The following is a 16,284-nucleotide window of genomic DNA, read 5'->3' on the forward strand; positions in this document are numbered from 1 at the left end:
ATCATGATGGAATTATTCTACAGAGCAATTTAAGCAAACATCCTCTGGCAGAACTGTTGCAGTTACTGAAGATGCTGCTGCCTCTATCTGTCCACTGCTGTGTTCTGCCTGAAGTTCCTTGGTGGAACAAGGATGTGTGTGTTATGCTCAACCATCCCAATTCACGGCCCTCTGTATCTCTGAAAAACCACTTATTTCAGAAAAATAAAGCTAACATGCTACAAGACAGATAGGAACAGCTGAATCATGGCAGCTGTACCTGTAGCTGAGAGCAGGGATGGACGAGTGGTGTTAGTGCATTTATTGTAATTAAATGCCCCTGTAATTACATTGAAATGAATGGGAAAATTTTTCAGAAGGGATATAGTGTTGAAGAGCATTTCAGAGGAATTCTGAGAAAACTTAGAGTAAGACAGATCACCTACGTAAACTGGGGTCATTCATTCCAGAGTGCTGGTCATGAAACAATAGGACTTTTTAACCTGAATTTTACATACAGTTGAGTCACACTTCTTGTGCTCTGTACCCCAGTTATGCATTAAAAACCAAACTCCAAACATAATTATAGAAGAAATAATACTTGTTATGAATTGGCCACTGCTAAAAATGAGCTACTAAAGATGCTCCTTATATCAATGCCAATACAGAAATAAAAAGTATAAACTGCAACCTTGGATTCTAGTCTATCCTAATGCCTTTGTCACAGAAATTATTTGCAAACCTGGTTCTGCTGCTATAGCCAGTATATCAAATGTGTATTGCCCACATGGTCAAGAATAAATATATAAAAATATCACGTAGGTGAATTAATACTAGTCTTTTTTTTTTTACATTTCAGACCTAAGGATGTGTACTCAAGGTCACCAATCATATTTCATAAACATCTGGAAAAATCTTTCCAAATTCCCAAGGTGTTTACAGACAAAAGTTTGTGTTTATGGACCCAGATTGCTCAGAGTGGCAAGAAATTGTTCAGATACCTAATTTCCGTATATCTTCAGTAGTGTGAGTACAGGGGATAGTCTGAACCGCTACAGCCACAGCCAGAAAATCAACTATTCCTGAGTTTTCATATGAAACTGTCCTCATTGAGATCTGTTATGCAATCATTACATATCATCTAAATTTACAATTGCTATTTCTATGCATTTGTCCAGATACAGAAATCAAAGAACATTACCAGGACAGTAAAGATTGTCAGCATCATTTTCTGTGAAGACTCATACAGGTACACAGAGGTCACAGGTACCTTGCCCAAGGTTACACTCTTTTCTTGCTCCTGCAGAGAGGTCAGTGCCTCAGATCTCAAATTACTTCTCTAACTCCGCCCCTATCGTCTTTAAAAAAAAAAAAATTAATAAACCCAGGTAACTACTATCTTGTATGTAAATGTTTTCCCGTAAGACGAAGGGAGAGGTCTATCTTCAAAAGCTATCTTCAAAAGCTGCTTTATTGCGACGTACCGGTATTTACAGTGAGGTGGTCTTTTCCAATCACACTTCCTCTCCCTCCCCCCCCCAGTTACAGCTGTTGATTTCTAATTGGGTTATTATGACCCAAACCGCGGAGAATTTCGGGCAGGAGGGAGCAGAGCGGCGGCAGCGGTGCGGGCTGCGGGCGGCCCCGCCGCCTGCTCCGCCGGGAATACGGAGAGCGCTCGGCCGCGGCCCCGCACAACGGCAGCGGCAGGCGCAGCATTGCTTTCGTATTTTTTAATCTTGTTTGCTTGTTTGTGTTGTTGTGTTGTTTGTTTTTTCCACGCAAACCCGGTTGCTTCAGGTTCGTCGCAGGACGACAAATAAAAGCCTGTCCTTACGGCACTGAGGGGGTAGACGGGAAGGCACGGATGGATGTTCGCGTGACCCCAGCCTCGGTTTTCCTCCTGGGCATGTGCAAAGGCAGGCTTCCCTCGCCGTTCCCGAGGCGGGCGGGGATGCGGCTGCGTTAGGAACAGGGTGGACGGCTGCAGTACAGCCTCTTCTCTCCATCCCCCGACTTTTGCTATCGCTGCCCTCCTCGCATCACGCTGCGCGCTTCATGAGGCGCCGCGACCGCCCTCACCGTGGGGCGACAGGCCGGCATCCCCGCCCGCAGCCCCCTCCTGGGCCCCTGCGCTCCCCCTTCCTTCCCCCGCTCCCGCCGCACACAGGAAAATGCGGGCTAGGGAGACCCCTGCCCCTGCTGCCGCCCACCCCGGCCGGGGCCCCTCCGCCGTTCACCTCCCCCCGACAGCGGGGAGAGAAAGGCTCCCATTGATCCCGAGGCGCGACCCGCCTGGTGACGAGCGTGCAGGTCCCCGGTAAACAAGTGAGACACCTCCGCCCCCCCGCGGAGTCCCCGCACGGCTGGTGAAGGCGCGGGAGCGGCGGCAGCGGGGGGAGGCAGGGGGAGCAAGGAGGAGGGGGAAGCGGGGAGGGAGGGGGAGCAGGGAGGCGGGGAGACCGGGGGCCGCTTAACCCCCGCCGCCGCTCGCTTCGTGATCGCCCCGCCGCGCTCCCCCAGTGGGGCCGGATTCGTTTCCAGAGGAAACGGGGACGTTGCCCTTATTCACCGCTGCGGCGAAACGCCCGGATAAATTAATGTGTTTAATTGAAAACGACTGAACAGCGGCACACACTTCCCGCGCCCTCCCTGGGTGGCATTTCCCCGCCGCACAGGGCGGGAGCGGCGGAGCCCCGCGGGGAGCGGGGAGCGCGTGGGCGCGGGTGACACAGCGCGCGGGGGAACGCGCGCACGGAGCGGCCGTGCGTGTGCGGGGCGGGTGACGCACACACGCGTGTATGCGGGGGTGGGGCTGGGTGGGTGTGCAGGGGGCGCCCGCCGCGCACACGCGCGCCCGGAAGCTCCGGCGGGCGGGTCCGCAGCACCTGACGGCTGCGGTGACCCATGCCGGCGCCCCGCCGCGTACCGATGGGCGGCGATGGGCATCACCCGGGCTTTGCCGGGTGTACCGGGTCTCCCCGCAGTGCCCGCGCCCCCGGCACGCTCCCCGCTCTGTGCGCGGAGGGTACCGGCGGCAGAGGCGCGGGAGACGGGACCCGCTGGCCGGAGGAGGGCCGGGGTGTGGGCGGGAGCGCGGGGGGGCGGGCAGGGAATGGGGGGGGCGAGGCTGCCACCGACCAATGGCGTTGCACCGTCCCGCACCCGAGAGCCCGCCCTGCAGTCCCATTGGCGGGCGGAGCCGTCCCTCTTGCGGCACGGCGGCCAATGCGGGGCGGTGCCGGCGGCGCCGTTGCCCCGCCCCGTCTCGGTGTGTGAGCGGTCGGTGAGGCGGCGGTCACGTGTTGTTTTGCTCTTTAGTTGGGGCACTCGGAGCGCGATGTGTTACTTACGGCGAAACTCCCGCCGGCGCCGGCAGCACCAGCGGCAGCAGCGGCGGACCGGGAGCGGCAGCGGCGCCGCCGGTACCCGAGCCGGGGAGGACGCCAGGCGGCCGCCGGCAGCACCCGCTGCCTAGAGGCGACAGCGAGGACTCCGCTGCGGCTTCGGGCAGCCGCGTTCTTCTACGGAGGAATAACTTTATTTTACCTGCTTCTCTCAATTCTTACTTTATTTTTTCTTTTTCTTCTTTTTTTTCGCCGCGGCACTCGGTTCTCGGTTCCGCTCGGCGTCGGCGGCAGCAGCGAGAGGAGCCGGGCGGTGCTCCCGCCGCAGGGCTGGGGATGGCGAGCCCCGCCGTGCTAGGGCTGCTGCCCCCCCCTCAGCTCCCTGCCCGGCCCCAACCTGAACAACAACAACAACAACAACCAGGGCGTGAGGAAGTGCGGGTACCTGCGCAAGCAGAAGCACGGCCACAAGCGCTTCTTCGTGCTGCGCGGCCCGGGCGGCGGCGGGGAGGAGGCGGGGGGCGCCCGGCTGGAGTACTACGAGAGCGAGAAGAAATGGAGGAACAAGTCCGGGGCGCCCAAGCGGGTGATCGCCCTGGACTCCTGCCTCAACATCAACAAGCGGGCGGACGCCAAGCACAAGTACCTCATCGCCCTCTACACCAAGGACGAGTACTTCGCCGTGGCTGCCGAGAACGAGCAGGAGCAGGAGGGCTGGTACCGGGCTCTCACCGATCTGCTCAACGAGGGCAAGGCGGCCTGCCAGGGGTCTCCCCACCGCCACCTCGCCTCCCCCTTCTCCGCCTCCTGCGGCGCGGCCGCCGCCTCCCTGGCCGCCGCCGGTGAAGACCTCAACTACGGGCTGATCGCGCCTGCCACTGCTGCCTACCGGGAGGTCTGGCAGGTGACGCTGAAGCCCAAGGGCTTGGGGCAGAGTAAAAACCTCACCGGTGTCCACCGGCTCTGCCTCTCGGCCCGCACCATTGGGTTCGTGCGTCTCAACTGCGAGCTGCCCTCGGTCACGCTGCAGCTGATGAACATCCGCCGCTGCGGCCACTCCGACAGCTTCTTCTTCATCGAGGTGGGGCGCTCGGCCGCCACCGGCCCCGGCGAGCTCTGGATGCAGGCGGACGACTCGGTGGTGGCCCAGAACATCCACGAGACCATCCTCGAGGCCATGAAGGCGCTGAAGGAGCTGTCCGAGTTCCGGCCTCGAAGCAAGAGCCAGTCCTCCTCCTCCTCTTCCTCCGGGGGGGCCGGCGGGCCCGGCGGCAGCGGCACCTCCGCCACCCACCCCATCACCGTGCCCGGTCGCCGGCACCACCACCTGGTCAACCTGCCTCCCAGCCAGACCGGCCTCCTCCGCCGCTCTCGCACCGACAGCCTCGCCGCCGGCGCCGGCACCAAGTGCACGCCCTGCCGGGTGAGGACGGCCAGCGAGGGTGACGGCTGCCGAGTGGGCTCGGCGGCCGGCAGCCCCATGAGCCCGGGCCCCGTGCGGACCCCCCTGAGCCGCTCGCACACGCTCAGCAGCGGCGGAGGCCGGCAGGCGGGGAAGCTGCTGCCGGTGCTCGCCGGCGGCGGGCTACAGAGCAGCCGCTCCATGTCCATGCCCGCCTCCCAGTCGCCCCCTTCCGCCACCAGCCCCATCAGCCTCTCCTCCAGCAGCGGCCTCGGCTCCGAGACTGCCCACCCGCATCACCCGCAGCGCCCGTCCAGCGGCAGCGCCTCCGTCTCCGGTTCCCCCAGCGACGCCGGCTTCATGTCCTTCGATGAGTACGGCTCCAGCCCGGGCGGCGACCTGCGGCCCTTCTCCTCCTCCTCCACCGCCAGCAACCGCAGCAACACCCCTGAGTCGATGGCCGATACCCCCCCGGTGCGGGACCCGGGGGGGCGGCACCGATCTCTACGGCTACATGGCGATGGAGCGGCCCCCGAGCGGCCGCCTCTGCTACCGGCCCTGCCCCGACGCCGCCGGCGACAGGTGCCATCGAAAGCGGACCTATTCCCTGACCACGCCGTGCCGGCAGCGACCCGCCCCGCCTCAGGTCTCCTCCGCCTCCCTCGACGAGTACACGCTGATGCGCGCCACCTTCGCCGGCAGCGCCGGCCGCCTCTTCCCCTCCTGCCAAGCCGGGGCTTCCCCCAAAGTGACCTACACCCCGTACCCCGAGGACTATGGGGACATCGAGATCGGCTCCCACCGCAGCTCCGGCAGCAGCAGCACCAATCTGGGGCCACCGGCAGCGGGTGGTGGTGGGGGAGATGATGACGGCTACATGCCCATGACCCCTGGTGTGGCCGCAGCCTTAGGGCAGGGAAGCCGGGGCGGCGATGATTACATGCCCATGAGCCCCACCAGTGTGTCCGCCCCCAAGCAGATCCTGCAGCCCCGGGCAGGGGTAGGGAGTGGGTCCCCCGGGAACGGGAGCAGCTACAAGACCAGCTCACCTGGGGAAAGCTCCCCGGATGATAGTGGGTACATGCGGATGTGGTGTGGCTCCAAGCTATCTGTGGAGAGCTCAGATGGAAGACTGAGTAACGGTGACTATATCAATATGTCCCCTCGGGACCCCCAGCATGGGCCCCAGGTTCCCTCCCTTACCCCCCCCAGACTTCTTTTTCGCCCCGTCAGGGCATGGGTCCAGTGAGCCCTCAAAGCCCAGCTGCTATTCATACAGTTCCTTACCCCGCTCCTATAAGAGCCAGGGATTGGCGAAGGACAGCGACCAGTATGTCTTCATGAACTCCCCGGGGAGGATGATCCCGGAGGAGGCGGTGTGTGGAGTGGGCCAGTCGCCTGCCGGCACCTTCTCCCCCTCCAGCCACATGGTGCCTTCACCCCTGCGGCACAGCCGGACTGAGAGCTTCCTGAGCCAGCGGTGCCAGCCGGCAGCCCGGCCCAGCCGCCTCTCTTTGGAGACCTTGCGGACGGTGCTGCCCAGCATGAATGAGCACCCTCTGCCGCTTGAGCCCAAGAGCCCTGGCGAATACATCAACATTGACTTTGGGGATGCTGCTGTCTATTCTCCCCCCTCGCTGCCTGCTGACAGCCCGGCCTCCTCCCTGGGCTCAGGAACAGGGCAGAGGCGCTCCCCGCTTTCTGACTACATGAACATGGACTTTGGGTCACAGTCACCCTCCCAGTCAGGCACGGTCTCAGTGGGCTCCCTGGAAGCTCTCTCACCGAGCTCTTCTTCCAGCACCAGCCAGCCCAATGGACGCTACCTGAAGGCGGCTGTGGGGGTGGCTTGTTCATCCAGCCCGTCAGATGGTGGGGATTACACTGAAATGACCTTTGGCATGGCCACCACCCCACCCCAACCCATTGTTCAGAAGCCAGAAAGTGCCCGGGTCACCAGCCCCACAGCTGGGGTGAAGAGGCTCACCCTCTCTGGGGTGGAGGCTTTCATTCTCTCAAGCCCTCCCCCAGACCCAAACCGGGGGGCCAAAGTCATCCGGGCAGATCCTCAGGGGCGGAGGAGGCACAGCTCAGAAACTTTTTCCTCCACCACCACTGTGACCCCAGTGTCCCCTTCCTTCGCACACAACCCCAAACGACACAACTCGGCCTCGGTGGAGAATGTGTCCCTCAGGAAAAGCGAAGGCCTGGAGGAGGAGCAGGGTAGCAGTCCCATGTGCCGCGAGACCTCAGCTGGCTTCCAGAATGGCCTCAACTACATTGCCATTGACGTAGTGGATGGGTCCCTGGCAAACTGTGACAAATCCAGGTTGAAAGCCAGGCATCTCCTGAATGGGGGCATCAGTGGAGTAGAGATGAGCGCCTATGCCAGCATAGACTTTCTGTCTCACAACCTGAAAGAAGCAAGTGCTGTGAAAGGTGAGTAGCTACGTCTGACAGTGCTTGCTACGTGTATTTGTGCCTGCTGTTTGCCATCACAGTGTTATGTGTTTGTCGTGTAGAGCACTATCCCTCCTTGCTTCCTTAAAAATCACTCTTATCCCCCTTTTACACATCCTGTAATAAGCAGTTTTGGAGGAATTTGGTGGCTCTTTGTATGAGAAAAAAGGTTTAATTTTGTGATATTTCTTCATGTTTCAGTTCTACTGTGCCATTATTATGAGTGTATACTTCTGGGTATCCCAATAGAAGCTGATGTTTACACAGTTACTATATTTGGGCTGTCCTTCAGTTTTCTTACATAAAATTTTGGAAAGTGTTTGGAAAATGTGACCAAAATAGTTCATGTTAATGCAGCTTCTGAATACTACTTAAAAATGTAAAATGATTGACTTAAAAACAGGATTGTCTGACTGAGGACATCAGATTACAAAAACAGTCCTTGGCTCTCTAGCTGAGAATGTCTGTAATATCAAAATGAGAAAGATAAATTTAATATCATGGTTTTGAAATACCTTCTCTCTTGCAAAAGTTTAACAGTAAATCATAGTAAGCATGGAATGTGAATTTAAAAAATGTAATAATTCTTTCCAAAAGTCACTATATGCTTAAACTGTTACACGTTGTATCACACATTGCACTTAAGGGTGGTGTGTAATTATGTTCCAGCTGACGGCTCAGTCCCAGCATGGATGACCAGTTGGTTGGCTTGCTTCTATATGGATTGCAAATGTTTGGTGTTCAAAGATAAAAGCAAATTGAAGAAATCTGAAACTTTGTGTGAGAGAGAATTTAGGTTTTAAGTATGTAGCTTTTCCTTTATTGGGGTGCTGGTTATGCTGTTGAAAGAAAAAATAAATCAAAGAAACAGGTACCCTCCCTTCTCCCCAAAATAGCAACCCCCTTCCCCTCAGTGAGTGAGGGTTTGTACACAACCGGGGGCTGGTTGAGGAGGGCACAAAATAGCCAATCTGTCAAGGAGAAAAAGTTAATGATAAGACACCATTAGGATTCCCTTGGCTCTTGAATTTATGCAAGATGTGGTAGCTTAAAGCTCTGTGCATATATAGCTGTAATACATGTTTATGGGTCTAGCTGGGTGAAATGACATATGAAAAAGTAGTTGCTTGGAGGGGGGGATAGGTATTGCTTCTGTATTCACGGTGCTATAGAGGCATCAATAACAAGTGAACAGCAACAGCTTGTAAAAGCCACTTGCAGTTTTTTTTTCCTTGTGTTTTCTTAGTAGCTAGTTGATTTTGAAGAAGAAAATATTTTCTCTTTTGATAGGAAGTACAGGAAGATGGAAAAGATGAGATCCACCGTTTGCAGAGCAAGCTTTGAACCTAATTAAGACGAGAGGATTGTTGAATGCAATGTCAGAGTTTGAAAGGATGAAGGCTTATTCTGAATGACTGGAAGGGTTGAGGGCAGAGCCTTATTTGTTTCTTGCTTTTAGTTTTGCTGGGGTCGTTTTCAGGATCCCTGTGGCTTGCCTGAGCCCGGTGTGGATGCTGCAGCCCCCGCTCTCCTTGCCCGGCCTTGGGATGGCGTTGCCGGGCGCCAGCAGACGATCACGCCCCTTTGCTTTGCAGACGGATTTTTTACAAAAACGAGGAGCTTTTCTTGAGCCACCTACAGCCCCAACTGCAAACCAAGCCCGGTGTTGGGAAAGAGCTATTTCCACAGCGTTCCCCAAACTGCTAACCCTAAGGCGGGAGGAGGAGGGCGGGGGAGGGCGGGCACCGGTTACCGGGAAAACCCGGCGCGGGAGCGCGGCCGGCATCCCGGCGGCACACGGGAATGGGAGAGGCCGTCGGTCAGATAAGGAGGGGGGAACGACCGCTGTCCTTCCCATCCCGTAAACAAAAGGATAACGCAGCCGTGTTAATGTGGTACTCGGCGTACAGCGGAGAGGGCTCAGTGCTGCTGCGTGTGTTTGTCCAAGGATGGTTATAGGCTTGCCTTATTTTAATATTTAATCTGCATGCGTGTTTGTTTTTCCTCTTTCCCGTAAGCTTCTAAATGCAGGTCACGTGGAGAAGTGGTGCGGGGAGGCTCGTTGGGATTGACCAGCTCTGTAGGAGGTGGGCGGAGATTCTCCAGCACCTCGCTTCCCTGAGAGGGGTGCCAGCCTGTGGGGTGCACTCAGGGGTACAGGGGTAAATGGATGTAACCAGAGTGAGGCCAAAGGTGGTAAGGAAGAACCTCACACCACCAGCATCCTCAGCCAATGGTGTACAGGGTTGGGTACCAAAATTGAGGCATCAGGTTAATTGCACTTTTGGCAGTCAAGCTGGGAAAGTGGTACCATGGGGAAGGAGAAGTACATCACAAAGGACTTGATCGGTTTAAGTTGAATCAAAGCATACATTTTTGCAAATTTCCTAGTTTCCCTTTCGGTTTTCGTTGGGATTTCACACCAAGTTTGTTTACAGAAGGACTTCTGCTACCATTTAGAAAGGTCAACCAGTATTGTACTAATGTATTTGAATTTCAAACATTTTGATTTGGGAGACTACTAAGAATTTCACGTTTTATAGAGAAACACATGCAGTTTAAAGAAAACAGTATTTTGCATGTAAACAGGGTTATTTTAACATTAGTAATACAGGCAAATTTGAGAAAATCTAATTCTGTAAAAGTGGTTTGTACAGGAGAGAGCTTATATAATCAGTGTTGTTTGTTTAGTTGTTTGCACTGTTTTCAAATTTTGTTTTTAACTACATTAGAAAAGTGAGAAGCTTTACTTCTTCAAAAACCAAGTGTGGTTCCTAGTAATTTTAAAACAATGGAGAATCCACATATATTTAATACTTAGAACAGGAGGCTGAGATACAGACTATACGGACAAGCCCCTTGTAATTACCTTCTTAGTAAATTAACATTTGATTTGTTTAAAATACATGTAAAAAACCAGTTTGGATTCTTCCTTAAGGTTTGTAGCAGTACTTGCATTTTCATCTGGATAAATGTTTTGAGGGAAACTGTTTGTATCATTTGAAGGTGGCTGGCTTTCACGTGTAGCTTGTCTCTACTATCTGTAACTTGCCTCTGCTGCAGGGAGTGCTGTGCTTTTGGAAATCTCTCTCCATATTATCCTGTTGTGATAGAAGCAAGGAGTGCATCCACAGCTGATGTCAAAACAGAAGAGTTAAAAGGTTGCTTAAAATGATAGATTCATTTAGTTTTACTGTGTTCTGAAAATGTGAAAATATTTAATAGTTGGAGAAACAATTGCCTTCGTCTGATATGTAAATAAAATAATACTGTTACTGGTTGGTTAAAGCTTGTTACTTGCTAATAATTAGCCTTTGTTTTTAAATTATGACTGCTTTTTTGCTTAAAAACATATGAACCGTGTATGGATTTAATTATTTATGGAGATGTTTACACTGTTTTTTTTTCATATAGTGCGAATTATTTATTCCAGTATATTTATGAGAGATTATACCCAATAATGATGTGACTTTTTATAGTGGATCTTAGTTCTCTTGAAGTCAAATGGTAGTTTTGTCTCTGTCTTAATGGGGATTTTACCGTTTGTGTGTATTCCTGAAATTCTTAAGATTCCCATTAAATTTAGTGAATGTATAATAGGGAATTTTGCTTAATTGAAACCACCAGAATTGGGTGGTTAGTCTTTAATTGTGTTTTCTTTTCCATTCACAGAGTGCTCTGTACCTTTAACTTGTAGTTGGTCTAGTTTTCTAAAAATGGACAGATACTATGTGTAATGGTGCAAAAAAAGCTGAAGGTTCTTCTCCTCCCGTGTTAGTTTATTTTGTCTTGATTTGTTTAAAAAAGTCATCATCTGTAATGCATCTACTTAAGATCGTAATAAGGTGATTTTTGATAATCATGACCCCCACTCCTGCCTTGTCAATTAGCTTTCAGTTTTGTGAGGGATTTATGGTTGCACCTAAATAATAAAAGCCTATCTTAAGAAATCTCTTCTCGTGTCTTTCTAATGGCATTTTAGATTGTTAAAGAAATAACCTTTGTTTCCCTTTTCTTTGGGTTTACTTTGCACAATGAATTATATTACTAAGTTGTTTTTTTCCTTCCTCTTCATATGCCAGCTGCCATAAAGTTTTGGTTCTCAGAGCAACATGAGAATGTTTAATTGTCTCTTTAACAAAACTAATATTAATTGTAAAATTACTTATTCAAAGCATTAAAATATATGTTGTGTTAGAAATTATACAATTTTTAAAGTCTTTTTTTTAATAAATCAGTTGTAGTAGTTCCTCTTACTGTTAAGCTCTGTGAAAACATCAAAACTAACAACAGAAAGAACTGAACTACTTTTAAGAACTTAGATAGTTTGATTATTTAACTTACAGTTAGAATTAAAAATTTGAGGGTTTTTTCCAACGTCTCGAAATTCACTTATTGTCTTTCAGATAGCATTTTACAGCTGACCGTTTGGTCAGGTCTGAATGCGTAGGTCTGAACTTAGCAGTGCCACATGTGAAACATGAAATATAAACTGAAATTATCTAAGATTAAATTAAGCCTTTGATATTTTAAATTATGTTGATTATAGGGATGTCAGCTTTTTACAAACAGAATATTAAAATGCGTGACATCTATTAGACTTTTACTCTTTATACTTTAAATTATGTTTAGCTATACTGCTCATAGAAAGAATGTCATGGTTACTTTGAGTCATTTAAGATAAACTGTTATAGACCAAGTTGAATGGTGGGTTTGTTCTAAACTGAACCAGTACAGTCATTGCTTAAGGCAGAGGAAATGCTTTAGGTTGATGATTGCTTCTGATTACTTGATTTCTTTCAAGATAGCTACAGAGACTAGTGTTGGTTTGTAAGTAATAAGAATAAAGGAGTGTTTGAACAGAAAAAGTATTAGGACATGTTTTATATGGTGGTGTTCTTTATGTTTGGGTTTTATTAATAAGGAGAGAATAACGTGTTTCTTCAGACTTGATTTACTGTTATTTTTAAACAGCGTTAACTACACTGGAATGCTGAAGTGGTTTATAAGTTGAAACACAGCAAGCATCCACTGAAAAATTTAGCTAGTGTATGTAATCTAACTTCCCTCCATATTCAGTAGCTAAATGGCAACATAGTTACATCCAGATATTTTCTGTCTATATCAGTTTTTATCTAAAAATGGACAGATACTATGTGTATTAATATATTTCTTTTTAAAGTAATAAGCCTATGGCTTTTTTTCTTCTGATTTTGTTGAAGTATAGAATGCTTTTTCTACTGTTTGTCCATATGTTGTTTTCTTTGTGTTAGTTGTGTTAGTCATGATATAGTCCAGCAGTTTTGTGGAAGTTTTAACATTAGATTGGTGCAGTAAATTGCTCTGTGTAATAGCAATTTAAAGTGAATATATTGACTGATTTGATAAATTAGGATGTGTAATTATGAGTGTTTCACAACGGTTTTTGTTTTAGTTTCGTAAAAAGTTTGCTTGAAGGGATCTGTGTAAGCATAGAAGTCAGTAGTATTCCTTGAGTTTTTAGAAGACCGTATAGTGACCCCAAAGTTCAGATATGTTTTCTTTGTGTGTTTGTTGTCTGGCATATGGTTATTTTTAAAGTTTTTGTGCGTATGCACGTAGGGGGTCAAGAGTGGCAGCTTTGAAAAGCCAAGTTCAGCTGAGTAGTCCCCTTGCTGCTGGTTGTTGAAAAGGCTGGCTTTCCTACTGCAGACTTTTCAAGGGAAAACTTTTTTTGTGGGTTTTTTTTTGTGTGTGCTGTTTTGTTGTTGTTTGTTGTTGTTTTTTTTACGCTTGTGTTTGTGTCAACTGCCTTTAGCTATCCAGCATGTTGACTTCTTGGATTAGTCAGTCTGGCAGGCACTCTGGAGAACATGCAGCAGTAAACAGAGCCAGCAAAGGTGACTGCTCCTGCTGTCTTTTAAATGCAAGTTATAAAGCAGCATGGATTTTTCCCCTGCATCTCTGTCAGCTTTGGAGGAAACCAGGATTACTGGTTTAGATTGTATTTGCAGCTTCCACGCTAATATAGGCAGAATGAATTCCTCAGCTGCAGGGCTGTAAGTGTTCATAGTTAAAACAAGCTTTTAAGACTTAGGTATTATAAGCTTCATCCAAGCCGCAGAGAAATCAATGCAGAGATTTTTACAGAGGATCACCTAAAAATACATTTCATGGAGTGTTAAAGTGCTAACATATATAGTAACATTTGAGGATCACTCAAAGACAGCAGTAGTTTGTAATCTCTGGATTGCCAGTTAAATGGTAATGAGTAACTTTCCTGAAGAATAGGTAAGTGCCTGAATATTTCTATGGAGTTGTACTAGTGCTTGGTAGCTGAGGTGACAAATCAGCCACTAAACTAGGACTGTTCAGGAGAGTTGTTCAATCTGATGATAAAAAATGCCTTTAGAAATTGATTTAAAAGACCAAAGACAATACTTGGAGTTCTGTTACTAATTTTGCTTTAACAAATAGTTTTCAAACAGAGGTTCTGAATTTTTTATCAATGATAATGACCCCAAATTGTGTGTAGGTGTATCAAAAATCATCATCGTTATCATCATCGTCATCATCATGGCTAGGCTTCACGAACGAAGATTTGGGAAAGGCTTTATCTAACATTTGTTGCAAGCACACTGGTGGCTAATAAGGCCAATACGAGATAGACGTGTCCAATTGCAAAAGGCACAACAGAACAGGTGTATCAAAAATAGTAATTCAAAAAAACGCAGTTCTTGTTCTCAGTAAAGGGCTATACACTCTGGACAAAGAGATATGTTACGAGCTAACAGTGGGGAGATACTTTCCAGAATAAACATCTTTGATACTAGGGTGTTGTTTTTTTTCAAATCCAGAATTGCCTGTCTCAATTAAACAAAAGTTACTTTAGAGTGTGTTTTTTACCTCAGTAAATCAATCACAAAACTAGGAAAAAACCAACCCAAGCCACAAACCTAAGTCTCCACCTCCGATGGTAACATCTACACTGCAGAAGAGTAATGCAATAGCTTTATTGCATAGATTAGGAGTGATTCAGTGTTTTGTTTACATTATTTGTCAATCTCTTCAGCATCCTGGAGGAGAACACTTCCTTCCTGGCAGATGGCAGCCCCAGGGCCATGCACCTGCCATTACAAGCACTATGCAGTAGTAATCTATCTCAGCATCACTGTTGAGAAGAGGCTAATGATTGGAGACTGTCTGCCTGACAGCCTAAACAAAATAGGAACGTATTTGCCCTTCGACAAGAGGCTGAGAAATCTTAGGCAGGACAGTCAGGACAGTATGCTGAAAAATTATAATGGAACTTAGATTAGACCTCTTTGGTAGTGTTTTTATTTTAGTATGAGCCACTTTTAAGATAATGATGTTTCAAAAAGCAATGTCTCAAAGAAGGGATTTTCTGCTTCTCTGGCAGAGTGATAGCTGACTTTATATTAATAGCTCAGTGTTGATAGGAGGAAGGCTTGGGCTGGTGTGATTTAGCTGGCTCTGCCACTATCCTCTGCGGCATAGTCTGCCCTCGCTGCAAGCAGGGAGTTAGATGTGCTTGCGCTGGCAAATGAGGCCATAAGCGGTGTTAGAATGACAGAATGTCTCTTTAATTGTTTGAATGGCATGTTTGAATGGCATGTTTGGTGCTTGCATAATGCATTCCCATTTCAATAATTTGATTTGTAATTTGATATGTTTTTATTATGTCATTAGACCAGGATCTCTTACTTTATTTTTTGTTCATTTCTGTTATGCATATGTGTGTGTTTGCTTTTCTTCTTTAAACTAGTGTGGGCGATGTTTCTAGGGGACACTACCCAAGGCAAGGGTATCTTTGAACTAGGCCAGGATGTTCTTTGCTAAATTTAAAAACTACCCAAATATTACCCAGAGTTTGTAGGGTATTAAGCAGGATTACATGACGCACGGATTAGACATTGTTGAGCAGCTTGTTTTTGTTGAAGGGGTCAGAAATGGAGGCACTGGGGCTTTAGTGTGATGCCAAAATAGCAAACTTGCTGATAATCAGAAACAGCAGAAGCTTCTTAGAAACAGAAGAGCACTGTGGAGAGTTTTCCAAGCTTTTCCAAGTGATGCTCTAGTAAAGTTTGTTTGATATGTGCCGTGATGATGAGTGTAAGGTATGAAACTTATTGTTCCATTGAGTTTCAATTTACAGATCTGTTTTAAAGATAACTTAAAGTAGACTAAGAACACGACTATAAGTGGAACGTGAGGCAGAGGACTTTGATTCTCTTCAGTCAAAGACAAATCAATAAATCATTCCAGTAACAGTGGGAAAATCATGTCAATGAAATAAAATCTAAAGCAGTTTTAGATTTACCTCTTGCATTGTTTCCTCCGAGACGGTATATTATTTAAAAACCAGTGTTTAAGGCAGTCATAATGTCCAGTTTAACACCTCATTAAATTGATTAGCATTGTCAAATTAATGTATGGAATGAGAATTAGGAAGATTTTTTTTGTTGTTCTTCGCTTTGGATCTAGGCTTTTGTTCAGTCAATCTGTGACTTCTGGTGAGCAAGACATCTGACAGTCTTTTGGGGCAGAGTTAGGCTTAACTCTTACATAGAAAGCAGTGATGTTGAATAATTGTTCAAGAACAAGAAAACAGTAATGGTTTTGACTTAGTCTTACTTCACTGATGAAGATAACTGAGGCTATAGAAACTTATTTGCAACAACTGGTAATGTTACATTTCAGCATTATTTAAAAGAATTAGGGTAAAATTGACAAGCGGATGCAAACCTCATCAGTTTTCTAGTTAATACAAAACTCTTTTACATCACCGAGTTGACTGCTTCAACTACTGCGGTCTCTCACATGCTTCAATTACTAAGAAGTTCAGGTGTGAATTTCTTCTGTAGTCTTTTTACTGGTTTCTCTGATACTGATCTTTTCAAAAGCTTCAGGAAGTGCTTTTTAGTTTACTTTAAAGGGCAGACCAAAAGTTAGGTGATGTATCTAACCAAAATTTTCACTTACATCTAAAAAAGACTTTTTGTGACAGAATTATGAGATTCAGAACTGAAAGGTGGAGGTCAAGTTCTTCTGCAAGGCAGTTGCACTCAGTTGTGTTCTAACATCATTCATTTTTAC

The 16,284-nt window shown here is 48.0% G+C and overlaps 2 protein-coding genes across 2 annotated transcripts; one reads left to right on the forward strand and one right to left on the reverse strand.

Moving 5' to 3' along the window:
• Positions 1-1,449: 1,449 nt before the first annotated feature.
• Positions 1,450-2,888, reverse strand: LOC113963757 (D(4) dopamine receptor-like). Its single transcript, XM_027675197.1, has 3 exons — positions 2,771-2,888; positions 2,220-2,542; positions 1,450-1,939 (listed from the first exon to the last, which is right to left on the reverse strand). The coding sequence occupies exons 1-3, from the start codon at positions 2,886-2,888 to the stop codon at positions 1,550-1,552; spliced, it is 831 nt and encodes a 276-aa protein (XP_027530998.1). The 3' UTR covers positions 1,450-1,549.
• Positions 2,889-3,275: 387 nt separating this feature from the next.
• Positions 3,276-11,140, forward strand: IRS2 (insulin receptor substrate 2). Its single transcript, XM_027675108.1, is given in 6 exon segments — positions 3,276-3,692; positions 3,694-5,214; positions 5,216-5,932; positions 5,934-7,167; positions 9,207-9,283; positions 9,285-11,140. Coding segments are annotated over 6 exon segments (3,759 nt in total). The 5' UTR covers positions 3,276-3,662; the 3' UTR covers positions 9,465-11,140.
• The last annotated feature ends 5,144 nt before the right edge of the window (positions 11,141-16,284 follow it).

The sequence above is a fragment of the Neopelma chrysocephalum genome, unplaced genomic scaffold (genome assembly GCF_003984885.1).
Source record: "Neopelma chrysocephalum unplaced genomic scaffold, ASM398488v2 Primary Assembly neopelma1_25, whole genome shotgun sequence".
NCBI classification, from domain to species: domain Eukaryota; kingdom Metazoa; phylum Chordata; class Aves; order Passeriformes; family Pipridae; genus Neopelma; species Neopelma chrysocephalum.

Bases quoted from the DNA above. Each gene is read 5' to 3' on its own strand.
- LOC113963757 (XM_027675197.1), bottom strand. From the start codon at position 2,888: ATGGGTCACCGCAGCCGTCAGGTGCTGCGGACCCGCCCGCCGGAGCTT. The intron at 2,543-2,770 runs GTGCGTCACCCG...GCGGTGAATAAG, and splicing joins ACCCCCGCATACACGCGTGT to GGCAACGTCCCCGTTTCCTC. The intron at 1,940-2,219 runs GTGAACGGCGGA...TTCCTAACGCAG, and splicing joins CTCCCCGCTGTCGGGGGGAG to CCGCATCCCCGCCCGCCTCG.